The sequence below is a fragment of the Glycine max genome, chromosome 10 (assembly GCF_000004515.6).
Source record: "Glycine max cultivar Williams 82 chromosome 10, Glycine_max_v4.0, whole genome shotgun sequence".
In the NCBI taxonomy this organism is placed as follows: Eukaryota; Viridiplantae; Streptophyta; class Magnoliopsida; order Fabales; family Fabaceae; genus Glycine; species Glycine max.
Window position 1 is genome coordinate 42,541,138 of NC_038246.2, and position 19,911 is coordinate 42,561,048.

The 19,911-nt window shown below is 35.4% G+C and overlaps 2 protein-coding genes and 1 pseudogene across 10 annotated transcripts; 1 reads left to right on the forward strand and 2 right to left on the reverse strand.

The window, feature by feature from the left end:
* Positions 1-2,143: 2,143 nt before the first annotated feature.
* Positions 2,144-5,152, reverse strand: LOC102669879 (uncharacterized; annotated as a pseudogene). Its single transcript, XR_001383256.3, has 2 exons — positions 5,063-5,152; positions 2,144-4,770 (listed from the first exon to the last, which is right to left on the reverse strand). The product of XR_001383256.3 is annotated as an uncharacterized protein (transcript).
* A 1,106-nt stretch (positions 5,153-6,258) lies between these two features.
* LOC100816419 (pre-mRNA-processing factor 17) lies at positions 6,259-10,327 on the reverse strand. The gene is made up of 2 exons (XM_003536218.5): positions 8,404-10,327; positions 6,259-6,583 (listed from the first exon to the last, which is right to left on the reverse strand). The coding sequence occupies exons 1-2, from the start codon at positions 10,137-10,139 to the stop codon at positions 6,577-6,579; spliced, it is 1,743 nt and encodes a 580-aa protein (XP_003536266.1). The 5' UTR covers positions 10,140-10,327; the 3' UTR covers positions 6,259-6,576.
* Positions 10,328-12,833: 2,506 nt separating this feature from the next.
* LOC100810184 (protein disulfide isomerase pTAC5, chloroplastic) lies at positions 12,834-17,213 on the forward strand. Of its 8 annotated transcripts, none has more exons than XR_005886680.1 (8): positions 12,834-13,477; positions 13,868-13,963; positions 14,130-14,258; positions 14,880-15,117; positions 16,209-16,270; positions 16,375-16,470; positions 16,619-16,722; positions 16,839-17,213. XR_005886680.1 is itself a non-coding variant. In XM_006589260.4 (7 exons), the coding sequence occupies exons 1-6, from the start codon at positions 12,884-12,886 to the stop codon at positions 16,468-16,470; spliced, it is 1,230 nt and encodes a 409-aa protein (XP_006589323.1). In that variant the 5' UTR covers positions 12,838-12,883; the 3' UTR covers positions 16,619-17,213. The 8 variants fall into 8 exon arrangements, 2 of the variants coding, with proteins under 2 accessions (XP_006589323.1, XP_040861761.1); XR_005886678.1 differs by having other exon boundaries at positions 12,838-13,492; XR_005886679.1 differs by having other exon boundaries at positions 12,838-13,492; positions 16,850-17,213.
* Positions 17,214-19,911: the final 2,698 nt, after the last annotated feature.

A 19,911-nucleotide genomic window follows, 5' to 3' on the forward strand; every position in this document is an offset into this window, starting at 1 on the left:
AAAAAAAAAAAAGAGACTGCTACACGACTTTTTAATTTTTCATATTTTTTTCACAATTGTATGAGTCTGGTAATGGTTGCACTCTCCTATGCAGTTCTGATTATGCTCATTCAATAGACGAGGACTCAATGGTTTTCAATTTCATATGTTGTTTCAGATTTATTTCTAGACGTGGGAATTTTGTGAATTCAATGTCCACCATACATAGACCCATGTACTCGGTTCATCAAGAGAATCCTTTTAAATTGTTTATATGCAAGTATTTTGTTTTTTAACATATTTCGAATGACTCCTAGTTTTATTTCCTCAGTTGTTTACAATATTTATATTTATTTCCTTAATCAGATTCCTTATCAAATGATTATTTTATTTAACACTTTTTATAAATTATTAAATATTTTAAGATGGTATAGTATCGCATGTATAAAATATAGCGTGGCCACTTTACATAACATGTACAATTGTTTTTTTTTTTTTTTGCCTTAGACACCTTACATTGATAATTGTAAATGTCATGTAAATAAAACTTAATGCCGTAATGCCATTAAATTAATCTCTTCTCTTAAATATCTAAAATGAAGGACTAAGGTGGTGACAAAAATTCAATAATAGATCAATTTTGGCAACAATAAATTTTTAGGGCATTAATTTGAGAATACAATTTTTTGGAGGACTAATATGGTAATAGTTAAAATGTTTGGAGACTATTTTGGTTATCAAATTTTTTGAAAAACTAACGTGATAACGTAGGTAACTTCAGAAGACCAAATTGAAGGTTTATTCAAGCAATAAAATAGTGCATCCTACAACAAAATAATGGATGGCTATATGAAATAGCATTTCGGTTATTTTGCCAGCCATTTAGCAATAAATTGGTTCAGCAGTTTCAGTTATGTATATGCTCCCATGTTTTCAGCACTCCCTACAATGAGAACTGCAAATGTAATTTATTTTGGATAGAGAATAGCTGATCTAGTAGCACCAAAATGATTGGTAAGGCCACTATATTTGCTTCTCTTTGAGATGAGAAGAAATCTACTGGTCAAATTGTGATGATGAAAATGGAAGGTACCTGCAAAAACACTCCAACAACATAGTTAGCGGAGTAATAATGTATTGAAAGATGTGCTTACCTAGTGTCTTTGCATGTGATCAACTTATAGGACTCAAATGCGGCTAAGCCATCATCTGGATGTAAGTGAGTCACTGCTAGGATACTCGAGCTTGCTTATGAAGTAATCCTGTACGATGCAGGAGCTTCAAATCAAATGCAGCTAAGCCATCAACTGTTCTTATCAGAGTCTATGGGGGGTTGGCGCTCAAAGAATCACATTTGAAGTAAATGTCAAAATTGTGCCAAATCAAACAAAAGATGTACAGCGCAAACAATAACAAACAGGAAAATCCTACAAAAACCAAAGTTTCAGTATATTCAACTCTCTTTATTCTACAGTAACAACTAAATTAGGAGGCCCCAGGCTAGCTAAACCAAGGAAAAATGAAATCAAATTCCTGTCTCTACCACAAACAGGACCGTTTACTTAACAACATTTTAAAGCCAATATACAATTAAAATGGATCTATCTAATGTTCTTAATGCTACTGCTCCCAGACTGAAAATTTTCATTTTGTAATGACACAGATATCTAAGTAAATAGAGCTAACAGAGATGCATTGGTATCGTGATAGCTAAATATCACTAATCACATTTGCCCAAGTAAGTAATACCCTTGTTTTCTTCCATATTTCTTTCTTCTGTAGTCTCAGATTCTTGCTGCAAAAATGCAAAATCATTTCCTTTTGTCTTGAAGTGGCGGGATTGAAAGCTGAATGTTTGATAACATCCTCCTCCTTATCTTCACTATTCTAGATTGTTGGTCAGCTGACATGCTTCCTTAAAGACATTCTAGTGATACTAAAATATTTATGACCTAGTAAGGCAATAATTCAATTAGTCCCAAATCAAAACTAGAGTGAAAATAACTAATGATTTCATGTTCAAGCTATGCTCTATTGATGCTACTGCATCCTCCACCAGGATAGCATGCAGTTACTATCACATCAACCATAGGACGAGTGCACCTATCAAAATAATCAATTACCAAACACTGCATGTCATAGAAAAAAGTTACTTACCAAATGATTAGATCATATTAAGTTCAGAATTAGAGAGATCAACATGCATCTCCATTCTCCTGGTCTTGAGTTGTGGCAAGAGATGAAGCTTTGAACAATGTACTTGGAGTATGGTTAAGCTTGTAATTTACAAGAACTGATCCAAATATGTTGAAGTTTTTAGCATTACTGAAAGCAACCTCTGCATCAGTACACTTCTTAAAAACCACTCTAGCCCGGCTGCTCCCTCTATCAACTTCTGTTTCAGATTCATTTAGAGGTCCAAATCGCCTAAAAATCTTATTTAGGTGCATTTCTGAGGGAACAGAATCCAGCTCAGCAAAGTTCAACACAAGCTCAGCCGGAGAATTCTCATCTGCACAAACAAAAGGCTTTTCAGGAACCACAACAAGATTGCTGTCTGAACATTGTTTCCTGGAATAGGACCTACGAGTATAAACTATAATAGGTTTTTCTGGCTCAGCAGGGGCATGCTGATAGTCTCTTCTGTTGCTTCTCCGCGGCAGCTTTTTTTCAGAACCACTCTGGATGCCCTTGTCAGTCCAATGTGTATCACTTAGATCATCAAATTCAATTGTTTCAGGTGATCCACCCACAGGTCGTTTCTTCTTTTTACCAACTTTCTTTGTAGGCGAAATTTCTTTTCCAGAATCATTGGCCACAATTATTGAATTCCTGAAATCAGAGAAGAAGCTCACTATAACATTCAAGGAACTATAATCTCCCAGGGGTTCTTGTGCTACCCACTGAAGTAAATGTAGCAAATCATCTAGAGATGAATATTCTGTTGGAACAGTCAAGCTTGACTTCTGAGTCTTCTCAAGATTAGGGGAGAAGAAACCAGATCCATTTCCTGAAAAGCCATCAGCACTTCCATCTTCCATTTGAGACCTGTCTCCAGAACACTTCAACACAGACGGTGGTCCAGTAAGTTGATTAGCAACCCTTAGAATACGTTCACCAATTTTAAATGATTGTTTTATGGAATTTGAAACTTTGGCAAGGGAAATTGTTTTTCTCCGATCTTTCACCCCTGAAACAGCAGCACAGTGATCAATAGTCTTCCTTTTCTTGGAAGAGGCAGGAGAAATCAGATTATCAGTGGCATCACCTGACCGATAATAACCATGTGAAGAATCTGGAGTCCGACCTACTGATTCTGACAAGATTCTTTTCTTCTTTTCTGGATATAAATCATCTTTCAAATTATGCTTGCTTTTGCGACAGGAGCCATTTGTTGTCTTCAAATTTCCAGCACCAGTTTGACCTTTTTTACTCGCATGAGTTGCATGCTTATTAACTTTACTCAAACTTTTATCAGTACCCTTAAGTAAGTCCTTAATTAAGAAGGCATCGGTGTCATTATCCACAACTCCACAATATTGTAACTCAGGCAAGCAAGAGTAACCCTTTAAACGATAGAAAGCAAGCAACTGAGCCTTAGCAATTAAAAGCTCCAATCGATCAAAGCCACCAGTTGGAAACTCAGATAGAGTTTTCAAGTATTCCAAAAGGTTATCTGGTGAAAAGGAACTAGCATTTAAAGACTCATCCACTCTGCGTGTGAAACTTAGTTCTTCTCGAATACCAGTGCTTTCAACAGTCTGGAGCTTAATCTTGTCATAAGTATCTTTAGGTATGCAGGAACATGCTAACCCAAATTCTGCACATTGCCTGACTTCATCCAAAGCACAATCTACAGCATTCTGAAATGCATCTGAATTGCTCTGCTTTACAATATTAGAGAAGCAAATGTTCTATCCCCAAAATACGCAACCAAGTGGCGGTCCTTTTTTAAATGCTTCTTTGCCTCCACAGACGAATCCGAGAGATCAAATATCTGCCCTGGCCACCATGGATGGCTTTTCACCTTACCCCAAACCATATCATACACAGAAAACTCACCTCTCTCCTTTGGCAGCTGATAACTTGCATGAAGAATGTTTCCTGAACTCTTATTCGACACATGCTTTGTAACTCTTCCATGTGTTGGTTTTCTCCATTTAGCATCATCAAAATTTTCACCTTCAATCTCTAGTTCTCCTTGTGAACCAACCTGCTCAGGAAAGCCAGCTTTCCCTTCAATGCTTTGACTAATATCAGACTCAACAGTGTCATTCTCACTCTTACCTTCTAAGAACTTAACAACTTGAGAACCCTCACCAAGAGCCTTAGCATGCTCTTCAATGCTTTGACTAACATCTGACTTGACCCGAATAACATCACTAATTGCTTCTTTTTCTACTAACTTTTTCACCTTCCTGTCATTAATGTTCTTCTTCTCATCCAATGTTTTCAAGGTAGCATCATTTCCATCCAACTCAGCAATCTCATTCTCACTCTTACCTTCTAAGGATCTTACAACTTGAGAACCCTCACCAAGAGCCTCAGCAGCTTCTCCACCTGAAGGATTCACACCTTTACCCTCCTCTTTAGATCCATCAAAACCCACATCACCATTCAGCTCAGCATCACCCTCACGAGTGCAAACACCATCTTCTGTGCACAAATCAGAACCCAAAACCCCAACCTTTAAGTCCTTCCCATCCCCAACCAAAGATCCCTCCTTTTCTACAGGCTCATCTAGGGTTTCTCTTTCATCATCCATGCTCTCAAAATGGGTCAACGTGGACTCTGAAATTCAACAAGCAGACAACTTTTTTTTTTACAATTGTGCTTCTTCCATGTAAAAAAGCTATTTAAACACTGAAAACATGTTAGGAAGTTAAAAAAAAAAATCTCTTTTCCTCAACCAAAAACTTTGTATAAAGCAAAAAAACGCATATGGAAAAACTGCATAAATTTGCCTATGGCACACAGAGATAGTAAATAAAGATTCAAATTTTGATGCCCGTCGAAGAAATGAACTACAAAAAGTCCAAATAAAAGGAAGGAAAAACTAATAAAAGAGGAAAGTGTTGAGTACCAGGTTGGATCCTAGGGGAGTGAAAGCTTGCTCGAGTTTTGGTTTTGGTTTTAGTCTCGTGGTCGTGGCCACTAAAATTTGTAAAATTGGAGAAATATAAAATAGTGCGTGCGTGGATTTTTTATTCTATTTTATTTATGGGAAGACAAACTTTAAAATATTAATTTTTGTTAGCAAATAAGATTAGAGAACTTTCTCTTATGTTTTTTCTTAATGTTGGTGCCTGGATTGACATAAACATTTGTCTTTTTTTCCAGCCAAACCATAAATTAGAGTTAGAATTAGAATGTAAATAGAGGAAGGGTCCCGGTAACAAGAGTTTTTTTTTAAAACGATGATTAAAATAAATAAATAAAAATTATTATTGCAGTTATATTAAAAATTATGAAAGAATATATTATTACAGTTTTTAATTTTTTTTCTTTTATTCTTTAATTGGTAAGACATCGATCAACATTTTCCATATAAAAAGGGGCAAGAAATATATTACTAATTCTACGTAATTTGAATGAGGTGAGTCTACCTATTCGGATATATTTGTATTAGGGTTCTAGAAGTAGAAATGAGAGTAAAATTAATTTAAATTTATGGTTAGTTATGTTTTAAAAGTATGTTTGAGGGTAAATATTTATTTGAAAACTCAATTTAAAGAGAAGTAAGATTTTTTTTCCTTAAGTCAGAAGGTACGAGTGTTCCCAACCTACCGAATCAAATACTAATCTTGCTCACGGTGCATGATTCAAAAAAACCTCACATACAATGAAAATTGAATAGAATTCTCTCATTTAGTAAACTGTTCTTACTCATGTGAAGCAATGAAATCTTATACCACTACATCAACCTTTTAAGTCGCAAAAGAAAAAGTAAAATTTGTAAAAACATTATAATTTTAAAGTAATTATAAACTAAATAATTTATAACATTATATAGACATTAAAAATTGCAAAATTATCATGTGAAATTTTAAGAAATGGAGGTGTCAAATGTAATTTTTCTTATAATTTTTATCGATATCTCCCGTTTGAGATATTTCACCATAGTCAAACCCTTATAAATTTAATTATTATCATATTTTTAATCAATATTATTTATTCAATTTTTCATATGAATTAAAGTGCGGAGAACACGGTCCGAGTACAGATATTCTTTTATATCCCGTAGTGACAAAAATCCCCACCCAAAGTATGCACAATTCATAGCATAAAACGTAATTAAATTAAACTGCAACATGAGAGGGCAATTTTCACACATGAATATCTAACTTAAAATGACTATTGTACAAAAGTCCCTAAAAAGATGGCAAAATTGCAATTAGCACAACACTGGATGGCCATGTCATGATGAGTGAAGAGAAATCTCGTGATAATATTCAATAAAAGCCATTGTACTTTTAACCAAGGATGAATATATCAACATTGTGAATTCAATGTTTCTTCTCCTTTCTGTCGTGAAGTAGTGCCTTTCTTTGCCCTGCTTCTGCCAACTGATTCCAGCAACAGGTTGATCAGGAGAAACTAGTCCCTGCAAACCAACAGACATCGATCTCAATGAAAAATTTGAGAGTTAAATCACTCAACTAATGATGATAGGGAGAGGGATTAAAAACATATATATGACTACGAATATGGATATTTGTAGATGTGGTTAAAATCAGTCCTTGTACAAGCAACTACAGCCAAAATGATATACATAATAAACAAGTAGGATATAGATGCATCAACATTGCAATTTGAGGAGAGGTACGAAAGCTGTTGGACAAAATACAATGTTAATTTTATTAGGATGGACTATGACTAAATTCTATTGATTTCAGTACTGTGCTGTTGCCCAGTACTGTGCTGGTATGTATGCAGTTGATTTACGACCAGTATAAACTCAAGACTTGGGAGATGAAAATGCTGTCGGGCTATAAGTTCAAAAGGCAAGCAGACATTCAGAAAGGTTGTTCATAAATTCTATAAATGTCTGAATAAGCTTCTGAAACTTATAAAGGGTGTTACAAGTTTTATCATGATAAAATTTCTATAGGACAAATTCCTCCTTTTGTTTTCTTCTTGCTTTTTGCCATAACACCCATTCCGGGACGAGTTGGAAGAGGAATTCTGAATTCTTACACGGATGAGACTGATCAGTGAAAATTTCTGACACCGATCATTTACATATTACACCAAGAATTAATTGACAGGCGCATTAGTTTTATAGTTGGCTATGTTGATATAGCTTAGAAAAGGAACTGGATGAAATTGGATTTCAAGACGTAAAGTCATTTACATTTGAGATAGATTCTGACATTGATGGGTCACAGTTTTTTGCTATGTATAAAAGGCAGTAAAGGTTCTCAACAGCTGCTTATGTTTCCAGCCTTATTACTCTTCAATTTAGAGGTCCCTCACCCCCCCCCCCCCCCTTTCTCAAACCCCCAATGCCATGGTTTATTCAACCAAGAACATTTGGTGACATACAAAACATATATTTTATTGTTATAAATTTTGAGAAGCAGGCATCCCAAAGTGTCTACAACAGTTCATTATTGTAGAATAGGTCCCCCTAGGGCTCTCCCACTTTGCAGGAAGGGTTTTTTAAAAATTGTTTCTGAGAATCAGGTTTAGAATGTTAAGAAAATTCAGCTGTTTATCTTACAAGACCTACATCACTAAATTGCTACGAATATGACACCAGGCAAAGGGGCCTTTTGTTATAACTTATAAGCAGAGAAGGAAGTTGAGAACTTTTCAATTGTTAGTTACATTTGTTCGACCTTAGATGGAATTCCTGTCCTGGCACTTGAGTATCCCACATCCATGGAAATTCAAGAATAACACAACAGGAGCAAGACAAGTACATGGTTATTGGTTACAGACAGGCAAGTAGTTTTAGATATGGAAGGGAAACAACTCCAAAGGAAAAGAACAGAGAAAAAATCTTCTTTGGTGACCTCACCTAATTAGAGCTTACACATAACTCATGTAGACTACTATACCAATGAACTGATAAATGTGAACCTATAATCCAATAAATAGCTAATCTGACCCTATAATCCAATGCTATATAAACAAGGGGAGGCGTCAAAAGGAAAAATAAATAAAGTAGAGATTAATATGTGGTCTGTGTTTGTATTAGCTTATTTTTGTATTTTAAACTCTTATAATCAAAATTATTACCAAACACACTAAAAATTTAGCCAATAAAAACAAGTACGGAGTATTAGCTAGAAAAAAAATTATATCATGTTAGCAACAGAGAGACCATAAGTTCAGCAACTGTGATAGCAAAAGCATATTTGAACAAACACCATATAAGATTCTGTGATTAACTGCTGCATAGCACGAGAGTTTACATACCAATACTTAATCATCCCATCCCAGCCACACGTGGCTACCTTGCTCTGTTCCAAGGGATGCCACTCGCAACCAATGCAAACACCTTCGTGACACTTGAGAGTTCTGTAGACCTTGCAAGTCTTCCAGTCCCAGAACCAACACTTCCCTTCACCATCCCCCGACATGACAAATCGTCCATCTGGAGAAAAATTGACCTGACACGCATATCCAGCCACAATATGTCCCCCAAATCTCTTCTTCTTGTTAAGTTGGAACTTCTCCCTTGTGCTATAAATAAGTATCTGGTTATCCAAGCTCTGCGCGGCGAGCCAATTGGCATTGGGGTGAAGCGAAATGGAAGGCATGGAGTGCATGTGGGGCTCACTAATATACTTTATAACCACGGGAATACCGAATTCCCAGACCCTGAGGGACTTGTCATCACTGGAAGTAACAAACCTCCTGTTGTTATCAACAAAGGTGATGGTATTCACAGCCCCCAAATGCTGATCATACTCCTGAGTTATCTGCCCGGTATTCATATCCCACTGAACAATCTTCTTATCACTCATTCCAGCCAACAAAACATTCTGCTTATCCTCGTCTGGATTAAGCTTCACAACGTAAGGAATTTTCCCAGTGGCAAACGTCGATATCACCTGCCCTGTCTCCGTATCCCAATACTTAATATTCTTGTCATACCCAGCACTCAAAAACTTGGTCCCATCATTGCTGAAACAGATATCCCTAACGGCTTTCGAGTGTCCCATGTAAGTCCTCATACACTTGCCAGAGTTGAAAACATCCCAAATCTTAATCTTGGTATCCATGCCAGCAGAGAGAATCAAATGGCCATACTTGGGGAAAAACCTAATAGCAGAAACCCCTTTGGTGTGTCCACTCCAAGTATGAATCAATCTCTTGGGCATATAACAATGATCATTACTCGCCTTTGCATCCTTGGGAGGCGCGATCCAAGACCTACCTTGGTAATCCTTCTCCTCTTTCCCATGAAAAGTGCTTTTATCTTTAACAACCTCAACTTTCTCCCCTCCAAAACCACTCTTCTCTTCCCCTTTCTTCTTCGCATACTCCTCCGCGTACTTCTGCTGCTCTTCGGTCAATTCTCCTTGCAACCCTTCCTTCTTCCCCGCCCAAGGGCTCTTCTTGTTCTTCGTTATCCACGCCTCCGAGGCCGGGTTCTGGTTCTCCTCCTCGTCGTTGTTGTCATCGTCGTCGCCGGTGTTTTCATCTGATTTCTTCTTCTCCTTGGCCTCAATGCGGCGTTTCTTGTGTTCGTGGCGGGGGATGTTGTAGACGGAGACGGCGTTGTTGTCGCGGAGGGCGTCGAGGTCGCCGACGAAGTTGTTGGCGGCGGGGTCGGCGGCGTAGCCGAACTTGTGGAAGGTGTTGTACTGCTCGTCGAAGAGGAAAGGTTCGATGGAGGCGTCCTCGACGAAGCCGAGCTTGTGGTTGCGCATGCCCTGGGCGATGCCATCCTTGGCGAAGGGGTGGGCCGGGCCCTGGATGGGGGCCCAGAGCTGGTCGTAGGAGGGGTTGAAGCCCACCAGGTGCTGGGTCGGGTCGATGGGCCGAGAGAGGGCCGCGGAGGAGGAGGAGGTCACGGTGAGGGCCAGCATGGTGTCGTCGACCTTGGGGGCGGCGGAGCGGCCGGCGAGGAGGCGCGGCGGGGAGCTAGGGTTTTGAGAGGGGGAGTCGGGATCGTCGCCGTCTGAGTATTGATGAAGGAGATCCATTGTGGAGAAAAATAGGGTTTATGTGATTAGAGGAATGCGAGAATGAGAGAGTGGGAACTAGGAACTGGGAAGTGCTTTTAAGATTGGAGCGGAATGGTTCTTTGGTTTAATTATCAGGGATTTGCAATTGCAGTGGGGGAGGTTTAACGATCGGGAAAGGACAAACAAATGCGATAACACAAACCCAATTATGTTTACTTGTCGTAATTAGTTCACTTTATATTTTTTTTAGGAAGGTATCTCCAAAATTTATTTTAGTTTCTTAACAAAATTTGTTATTGTTTTAAGTCTTTAATATATTTAAATTTTTATTGTGAATTTTTACCATCAATCAAGTGATGATGTGTTGTTTTATTAATTGATTTTTCAAACATTATTTAGAGTTGTGATGGTGTGACTCATCAAAAAATTATTAAAGGTCCATAATAATTTTTGATCATTTATCATTACCTTAAATATATTTAAATGTTTTAATGAATAAAAAATATTAATATTTTACATTAAAATGTTCTTATCAAGTAAGGACAAAGACAATCATGTCTATAATTATTGGATTATGATCAGTCATTAACTCGAATGTGATACTAAGTCATTAGGTCAAGGGTTGATCCAATAAATCACTAGTTGATTCCTGATTCGATATAAATTATAATAAAATCAGAATATTATAAATGACATACAAATATTTATGTTTGAATCACATCTAAGAAAATACATACTTAGCCCAGAGATAAACTAAGCTCTTGGTGTCCGAAAGATTCAATTCAGTTTTCTAGTTTGTTGTTTTCCTGAGAGTATATTTCATTTTTTTAATGAACGTAGTGAAACTTGTATTGTATAAGAGAAAAATCAGGTACAAGTGGTGATTTAGAATTTGAATTATGATTGACCTTAGGAGTAAAATAAATTATGTTGAAATAAAAATACTCATCTTATATGTGCTTAAAGTCTCTTATGAAAATTTGTCATTATTTTTTGTGGTATTACTTTGCACTAATATCATGATTATTAAAAAAAAAAAAAAAGAGGTCAAACACCTATGTAGATTGAAGTGAGAGAAAAGTCATGTTGTGTCATGAAATAGGTCTAACACATGGATAAGGCTTGTCTAGTGCACATAAGATTGAAAAAGCACGAAAAATTGGAAAATGCTTGTGACTTGTGAGATTAGAATTTATTCTCAACCCATATGAGTCAAATATCGTTTTTGCCCAGTTTGATGACATGTATGAGTTAGTAGTACAAATGATCGAATAATTGAACTGATTTAACGACTGGTCTAGTTCTCACTCGAACAGGTCGAACCGATTGAATCGATCTAAGTTTAATGTGAGGGACTAAAAGGATTTATAAGTACTTTAAACTAAAATAGAAGATTTTTAAGCATAAAGACTAAAAATAAAAAAAGAAAGATAAAATATGTGTAATTACACAAACCAAACAAAAAATAGAGATAAGATGATTTTTTTTCCTATTTTTAGTCACCGACAAAAGTGATTGATTATTTTGGATCATTTTTATAAGTAAAAATTAATATGAGTCTCCTTAAAAATAATTTATTAATAGTTGATTGATCAAAATTAATAATTTGACTAATAGGTTTAAAAAAACATGATACATAATATTCTTTGACGCATGTTATATTCTCATTGGACGTATTGGTCAAATATATAATTTTGAATGATAAACGATCAAAATAAACACATATTAATAAATATTTTTTAAAAATTCATATTAATATTTATTTTATAAAATAACCCAAAAGACCCATTATTACGTTAGAGAAAACTTAATTTGGGGTATATATTTTTTTAGTCTTTGAAATTTAAAAATATTTTTTAGTTTCTAAAATATGAAAAATTACATATTTTAGTAATAAATTGATAGTTTGTGATGATTTTTATTTGTCTTAAATTAACTTTTATTTTTTAAACACTTAAATTTACATTTAAAAATTGATACAAAATGCTAAAATTTTTATCACAAAGTGTTTTAAAACTACTACAAAATATCAATTTATTATATTTGAAACTAAAAAAATAAAATTTCAAAATTCAGAAACTAAAAATATATTTTTAAATTTATAAACTAAAAAAATGCACTCCAAATTCATAAATCAAAACAAAAACTAAGAAAAAAAATGATTAGGTTCGCCCCACCAGGGACTAAAACATTCCAAATTTATATTTGTTTCACAAATGTGTGGCTTTGAGTCTCCATTATTTTTAAATTATTATTCATTTTAGGTATCACATTTGAAGTACTAAATCAGATATGACTTCTTATTTTTATTTATTTTTTAACCGAAGTTATAAATTTTTTTATGACTTGAATTTATTTATTTATTATTTATGATTTTAAAGTTGTAGGTTTTTTAATTTTGTTTTTAGGACTTTAAAGTTATATTTTTTTATTTAAGTAATTTTTTTTAAAGTCATATATTAAATTACGACTTCTAATTTATTTTGTTTTTTTTTTTAATTTTTAAATATTTTTTTATATAATATAATCATTTATTTAATTAATTAATAAAAAGTATTTGAATTTTTTTAATTTAATTATATGTTAAATTATTTTTTATTTGATATTAATTTGATTTAATGACTATGTGGTCATAAAATAGTAAAAAAATTTATAACTTCGGTTAAAAAAATAAAATAAGAATTCCTAGACTTCCAATCTCATCTCATAATAATTAAAAAAACGATCCCAATTGAAGTGGTAAATTGGCCGCGTGTTGCAATATGATAACTGAAACATCCATCCATGGCCTCCATCATCCAAATTTTACAATGTTATCAATTCTTCTCCCAGTGACAGCAACTCCCATTTCCACTCTCACCAAAACCCTCCCTCTCTCAAATCACTACTTACTCTCCTATAAATTCAAATTCAACTCCCTCGTCCGCCATTGCTCCCTCTCCGACCGCGAGGAGCAGCGCTGGCTCCGCGAGGAGCAGCGCTGGCTCCGCGACGAACGGCGCTGGCTCCGCGAGGAGCAGCGCTGGGCTCGCGAGCGCGACCAGCTCCTCCGCGAGATCGCCGACCTCAACCTCCAAATCCAGGCGCTTGAGCGTCGCCTCTCGATGCGCGATTTGTCCTCTCCGGCTTCCGTCTCCGACGCCGTCGCCAATGTCACGTTGCTCCTGAAGGTGCTGAAGGACAAGAATCTGGTTCTCGAGAGCGTTTCGAGTCTGCGGAACACGGAGGCAGAAGAGGAGGAGGAGAAGAAGCAATTCGAAGAGGTTGTCGAACACGTAAAGGAGGTTGTGATGGTTGAGGAATCTGCTAGGGTTGAAAAGAGGATCTCGTTGCGGATAGGTTCCGAAGGAGAAGAGGTTCGACAAATGCAGGTTCATTTTCGATTTTTTTTACTTTTTATTCTGTTTTTAAATGATATATAGGCCTGTTTGGATAGAATGTAAAAGAATATAAAATGAATTGAGCTTCACTCATAAGCTAAAATAAACTTGTTCACTTGATTTTTACAGAAGTTTTCTCATCTAACTTCTCCAAAGTCTCAAGTGCATAACTTGATTTTAGCTTACAAGAGAAACTGGATTTATTTTGTCTTCTTATTTACTTCTCATATGAGTGTGCTTAGGGAGAAGTTTAGTCAAATAAGACCTTAATTATCTACTAGTACGAGGATTGGTTTGTTGCAATCTGCACGTGGATAATTGGTGCAATGTGGAATCTTACTTGATGTGTTGAAAATGAAATAACAGGAAGCATTGTTGAAATTGGGGTTTTACTCTGGCGAGGAAGACATGGAGTATTCCAGCTTCTCAAGTGGAACTGAGCGTGCTGTGAAGACTTGGCAAGTTCGTATTGGTCTGCATAATATATGATTTTTGATGAGAAGAGAGGGAAATTTGTCTTGGATTAATTTTCAATTTAAACTGACTTTTTTATATGATATGTATTGTGCTATGCCTGGACATTTTTCTTTTTGTGATTTATATGTTTGTGTGATTATTTGTTTAAAAGGCTGCACTAGGTGCCCCTGAGGATGGTATCATGACAGCTGAACTTCTTGAAAGGTTGTATTTGGAGATAAGGAATAAGGGCACAGGTAGTGCGACTCAAGACAAACAATCTACTACTGTTTTGCCAAAGGTATGCTATTCTGGTTATATCAAATGTGATTTTTTATCCCTTTTGAAATGCTGAGAACCTGCCACAATTTTTAAGAGTTTATATTAAATGCATCGTCCAAAAATACTAGTAACTTTAGTGTCTGTTTGGATTCCCATCAATTAGGCACCTTCCAACTAAAATTCACATCAAAATCACCAAAAAAATGTGGATGTTACTCTTAGTAGCTTCATCTTGACTCATGTCTTCTCCAGAGACATGGAATCAAACACTCAGTTAATCCCATGTGCTTGGGGATCAATCATGTGACTGCTTGGTCCTAATTAAACTGGATAGTTTTTGTATTATTGACAGAAATTTGAATATATATTTCATTGGATTATAATAAGACATAATTTTGTGTATTTTTCTTTTAATTTTCTGCATTAATTTTATTACATGTTTTACTGCAATTTTGGTTTTTGATATTGTGCATGGATGTATTCACAACTTGACAATTAGCAAGGACACAATCTCCTAAAAGTTTAAGCTTTTGGATGGAAGCCTAGGAACAATTTTTTATATCTCTAAATCAACAAAGAGGCAAAATATTCAAACTGTAAAATGTTTGAATTTGTATGTTCATTATTTTGTGAATTATAGGAAGTTGAAAATGGAGCTGCAGTTGCTTCAGTGGCAGAAAATTCAGAGGTTCAGCAAAAAGATGTGAAAAATGATAAGGAAACAGAAGTCTCCCACCGGGGAGTTTTTCTCCTTGGAGAGAATCGGTGGGAAGAACCATCAAGACTTGTTGCAAGGGATGGAGTTGATAAGAGCAAGAACAAGGATATGACAACAAAATGCCTTCAATGTCGTGGGGAAGGTCGCTTGATGTGTACAGGTATGTAATTTATCCCTTGTATTTGAATGAAACTGTCATTATCCCGCAGTAGGTTCATTGATCATTCTTCTGGAAGACATCTCACTGAAAATTCACTTTTAATTTGATACAAGCTCCAAGAAACAAAGCAGTTCGCAAAAACAAAATGAATCATGTATTTTCTAGAATATAATTTTTTCCAATCCTCATGCTAAACATACACCAATTGTCTCATGTATCCATTGCCTTCTACATAATCTTGTTTAGAGGAATTCATAACTTGAGTAGCAATTCAGTGTCATGCATGGCATATTGGCATTCTTCATGCATGCTTCAAATTATAGAACCTAGATAGCAGTCTTGCCCCACTAGTTGACCAATTTAATGAGAATGGAAATAATATGCTCATCATTAGGAGGATCATTGGGTGAAACCATCACAGAATTGATATTTGAAGGACAATAAGGGCCCTATCATTATAGCTTCATCTGCCTATTCAATGATTGGTTCCTTTCATTCCTTAGATTCTGCCATTTCCTTCGTTGGACAAAGTTGTTCAAATGTCTTCCATTTTCATTTATTATAATTTTTGTTTCCCTAGGTGGTTTTGTTTAAATATGATTCCTCCAACAGGAATTCTTCATAGACTTTCCATACATTGTCTAGCTTAGGTTTTAGTGAAGCCTATTTCATTTTCTTCATAAATTCAGCTGGTTGAGAAGGCTTGTTCCAAATCCCTATTCATGCTAGTTACTTGAATACAGCTTAAAAAGAAGTTTTATGAACTCTAGGCTCCCATCTTGACTATTCAAAATTGTCTCTACTTGAGATTTGATTTGTAGACCATTGGAAAATCAACCATAATCTCTACATTCAATCCGACATGGTCATTTCTATTGTATGAATTTAGGAATTACTATCATGATAGCAGGCATGGCCCTATGCCCCAATGGAGCAGCAAGACTTTGAGTGGTTTAATCTCTCATTCCGGCATCTTATAAATTATAATGACCATTCTAAGGGCAACCACTATATTAGTTTCTGACAGATTGATGATGTCTGTATGATACTGGTTTCCTAAATGCATTATTTTTTATTGTGGAAATCTCCAGTCAGTTTACATTCTTTAATTGCAGAATGTGATGGATCTGGCGAGCCAAATATTGAACCTCAAGTAAGAAATACATACGCATTTTAAGAAAATTTACTTTTATAGGTATTTACTATTTACTTGTGCTGCACAAGCTATTGAACTTATCAATGAATTCTTTGATGTAGTTTATTGAATGGGTGGAAGAGGGTACAAAATGCCCATATTGTAAAGGCCTAGGGTATACTGTATGTGATCTATGTGGAGGGAAAACTATGGTATAGGTATGACATACATTTCTAGTTCATCATTTCATACACAATTATATAGTTATCAATATCAATGCATCACAAAATTTTGTATAGTATGTTATTTAATCATCAAAACTGAGAAATAGGAACTTAATATTTATGAGAGATTTTCAACTTTCAGGGCTTTGGAGCTTACAGAGCTACGTGAAACTCTACTGAGAAACCTCACAAATTACAACATAGATTGAACGGTGCATGCAATTTTAAACCTTCAAAATGAATGAGGTGATATGCCATACTGAGTATATTCAAACATACATTTTCCCCTTGTCCGAACTACGTTTGTTTCAAACTTTATGATTTGTCAAATCACAAAGTTATGTAATGCTGTTAATTTGTAGATGCTTCACAGGCAGACACTGTCATCTTTGAATACTATTTGGCCATAAGCCAAAAATAATAGGTGGCCGAAGGGAATGACAAATCGAAGACTGCACAAAGGCTTTTATAGCAAGGGTTGCGGAAGTGTGAGCAGTTTCCAAAATCCTTCGAGTTAACTCGAAATAAAGGTGTGGTAGCATCGAGCTCAGTCAAATACTTGGCACTAGACCTATATCTTTAATGCTTATTTATTTGAGGGACTTGGAGATTAAGGAGCTTTAGATACACATGACAAAATGAGTAAAATATGAGATGGTCAGTGAATAAAAAATATGCGCCAACTAAAATGAGGTGGTTAGCAACGAATAACCACGAATTTTTAAGTGTCATTATAATTTTATTTTGCACATGCCGATCTAATTAACTTCTCACTCATTTAGAAAATGTTAACGTTCCCCATTCACCAAAGATCAAAATTTGCAGCTGACTTTCTTCTCTCTTTTTTTTTTGAATGGTCAACAATACTGTTGCTTAATGAAGTTTTCAATAGACCATTTTCTAATTCTGTTTCACCGGCAAATTATATATTCTGCGATACACCACAAATGAGCACCTTTATGTGCATAAAGAGAAAATGAAAAATTCAATAGCTATCAGTAATTGAAAGTTAATAAAAAGAGAATCCAGAATTAGGCAATGAGCTGGTTAGCATTCAGTATGTAATAGCTAAGTGCAAAATGCAGCGGCAACAACAAAATTTTCCTGTAAGTTGAAAATTCAAATTCATATTAATTTATTGTCAATACTTGCACAAGGAAATCATAACTTCATTTAAAACTTCTAAAAACTTGTCCTAGGTTTGCCACCACCAGCAATGTTCCTTGTCACGACCTCATGGTAAGGAATTCTTCTGCAACGGAACAGTGCACCTAAAAAAGTGATGCAGTTTGGGAAATATATTAACATAACAAAAAAAAAAAAAAACGTTGCGTTAGAGGGCTAAGGGCCCGAATCAACTGCATCACGGATTGGTTTCAGAACTTTAAGCCATTGAAACATAAACGAGACAGTGCACCTAAAAAATCACTTCCTGCACCCTTTTTTACTCTTTTGTTTAATCTTTATGACAAAAAAATTGATGATCCAAAATAAAAAAATTGAAATATTTAAAAGTAAATAAATAATCTGCAATCTTCTCTCTTTTTTTAATAGAAGTTTAGGAAGATCTCCAATTTATCTTGTCATCACATCCAGTTTTACAAAACTAATTGAAAAGTTTGAGGAGTTAGCAGAGAGTAAATAAACTAATTAAATTATAAATATTCAATGAAATTAACTTTTGAAATAATTAAAAAAATAAAAATTATTTATTTTAAAAAGATAAACAAAAAATTTAATAAATATATTAAAGATAAAAAACTAGAAACTAACGTTTTAAAAAATACTAAAAACTATTAAAAAATAATTATTTATCAAATAACCAAATGAACTTTTTAGTAAAAAAAAAAGAAACTAAAAGCTAAATAAAATGTGTTATCGAACATAACTTCAGCCTACTATAAACGAAAAATGACGAATTACCATTGTCAGCTACGTCATATATATAACATTATTGTTGTTAATCATTTAAATGAACATTTTTTTTTTGGAAGGCAAAAGATATATATATTATTAATAATAGAAAAACTAGTACCAGTGGTACTAGAGATAGATACAAAGCACTAGAGTGCTGCCCTCCAAAAAACCCATCCTAAACCAAGAGATTAAGGAAACCCATCAAATCTATCCAAAGGACTTCGAAATATTGGAAGACCAGTGGATGAAGCTAGTATTGAAATCTTTATCTTTAGCCTTGAACCAGGACCAAAGAAGGTAAATGGCATGATCCATGACTTTATAGGGGTCGAACGGACTTCCTTGGAAAATCAGATTGTTTCTATGGTGCCAAATAGAACTAGCCAAGGCAATCCACCAACCACCCCTTATATCCTGATTTACAGGATCCCCAAAGCCTTCAAAGAATTGAGTAAAGTGGCACTTTTGGTGACTTGGCAGGGGGCCTACTACCCGGATCCATCTCATGGATTCCCACCATAAACCTTTTGTCAAATTACAATTGAAGAAAAGGTGAGCCACATCCTCCAGAGCAGTACCGCACAAAGGACAGTTTTGGTCCTGGATATTAATGTCTCTTCTTAGGAGATTTTCCTTGGTGGGAAGTCTATTTTTAAGGAGTCTCCAGCAGAAAATTGTTGCCCGAGGGGGAATTTTCAACTTCCAGATTTGCTTATATATCTTCCCATCTGTGTTTACTGTATTGAGGTTATTGCAGACATTGTAAGCTGATTTAGTAGTGTAATGACCATGTGGTTCAGCTAACCACACCATAGAGTCTTTACTATTCCTCTGAATAGGAATGGAGCTTATTTCCTCCATGAACTGCACAGCTATATCATTTTCATGATCAAAAAGATTTCTCCTCCACCTGAGGTCCCACTCCCAGCTATCATTAATGAAGTTGCCCATGCTTGAGATGAAGGAGCTTTGCTGTCTACTAATCCGAAAAAGCTGATTATACTTTTGCTCAAGAGTGTAATCTGCCCCAAGCCACCTATCTGTCCAAAATTTGATACTTTCCCCACTCCCAACCTTCCAAGTCATATTCTGACTGAAAATATTAGGATCCGACTGCTGGTAAATCTTTCTAATATCCCTCCACCAGTGAGAATGGCCCCTCTTGTTAGACTGAAGCTGGAACTCTGACCAGTCCCCATATTTAGATTTTAGGACTCTAAACCAGGGTTGCTGCTGACCAGAGGCAAAGGCCCAAATCCACCTACCCATTAGAGCTGTGTTAAATTTCGAAATATCCTTTACACCCAAACCCCCCTCATGCTTGGGCTGACAAATATCCTCCCATTTCACCCAAGGGATTTTGTGATGGGTATTGTCACCACCCCACAGGAAATTTCTTTGTAAGGAAATGAGAATTTGAACTACCCTTTGAGGTATCTTAAAAAAAGAGAGGAGGTAAATTGGGAGGGCATTCAAGACAGAATTGATTAGAGTGAGCTTCCCTCCCATAGATATATC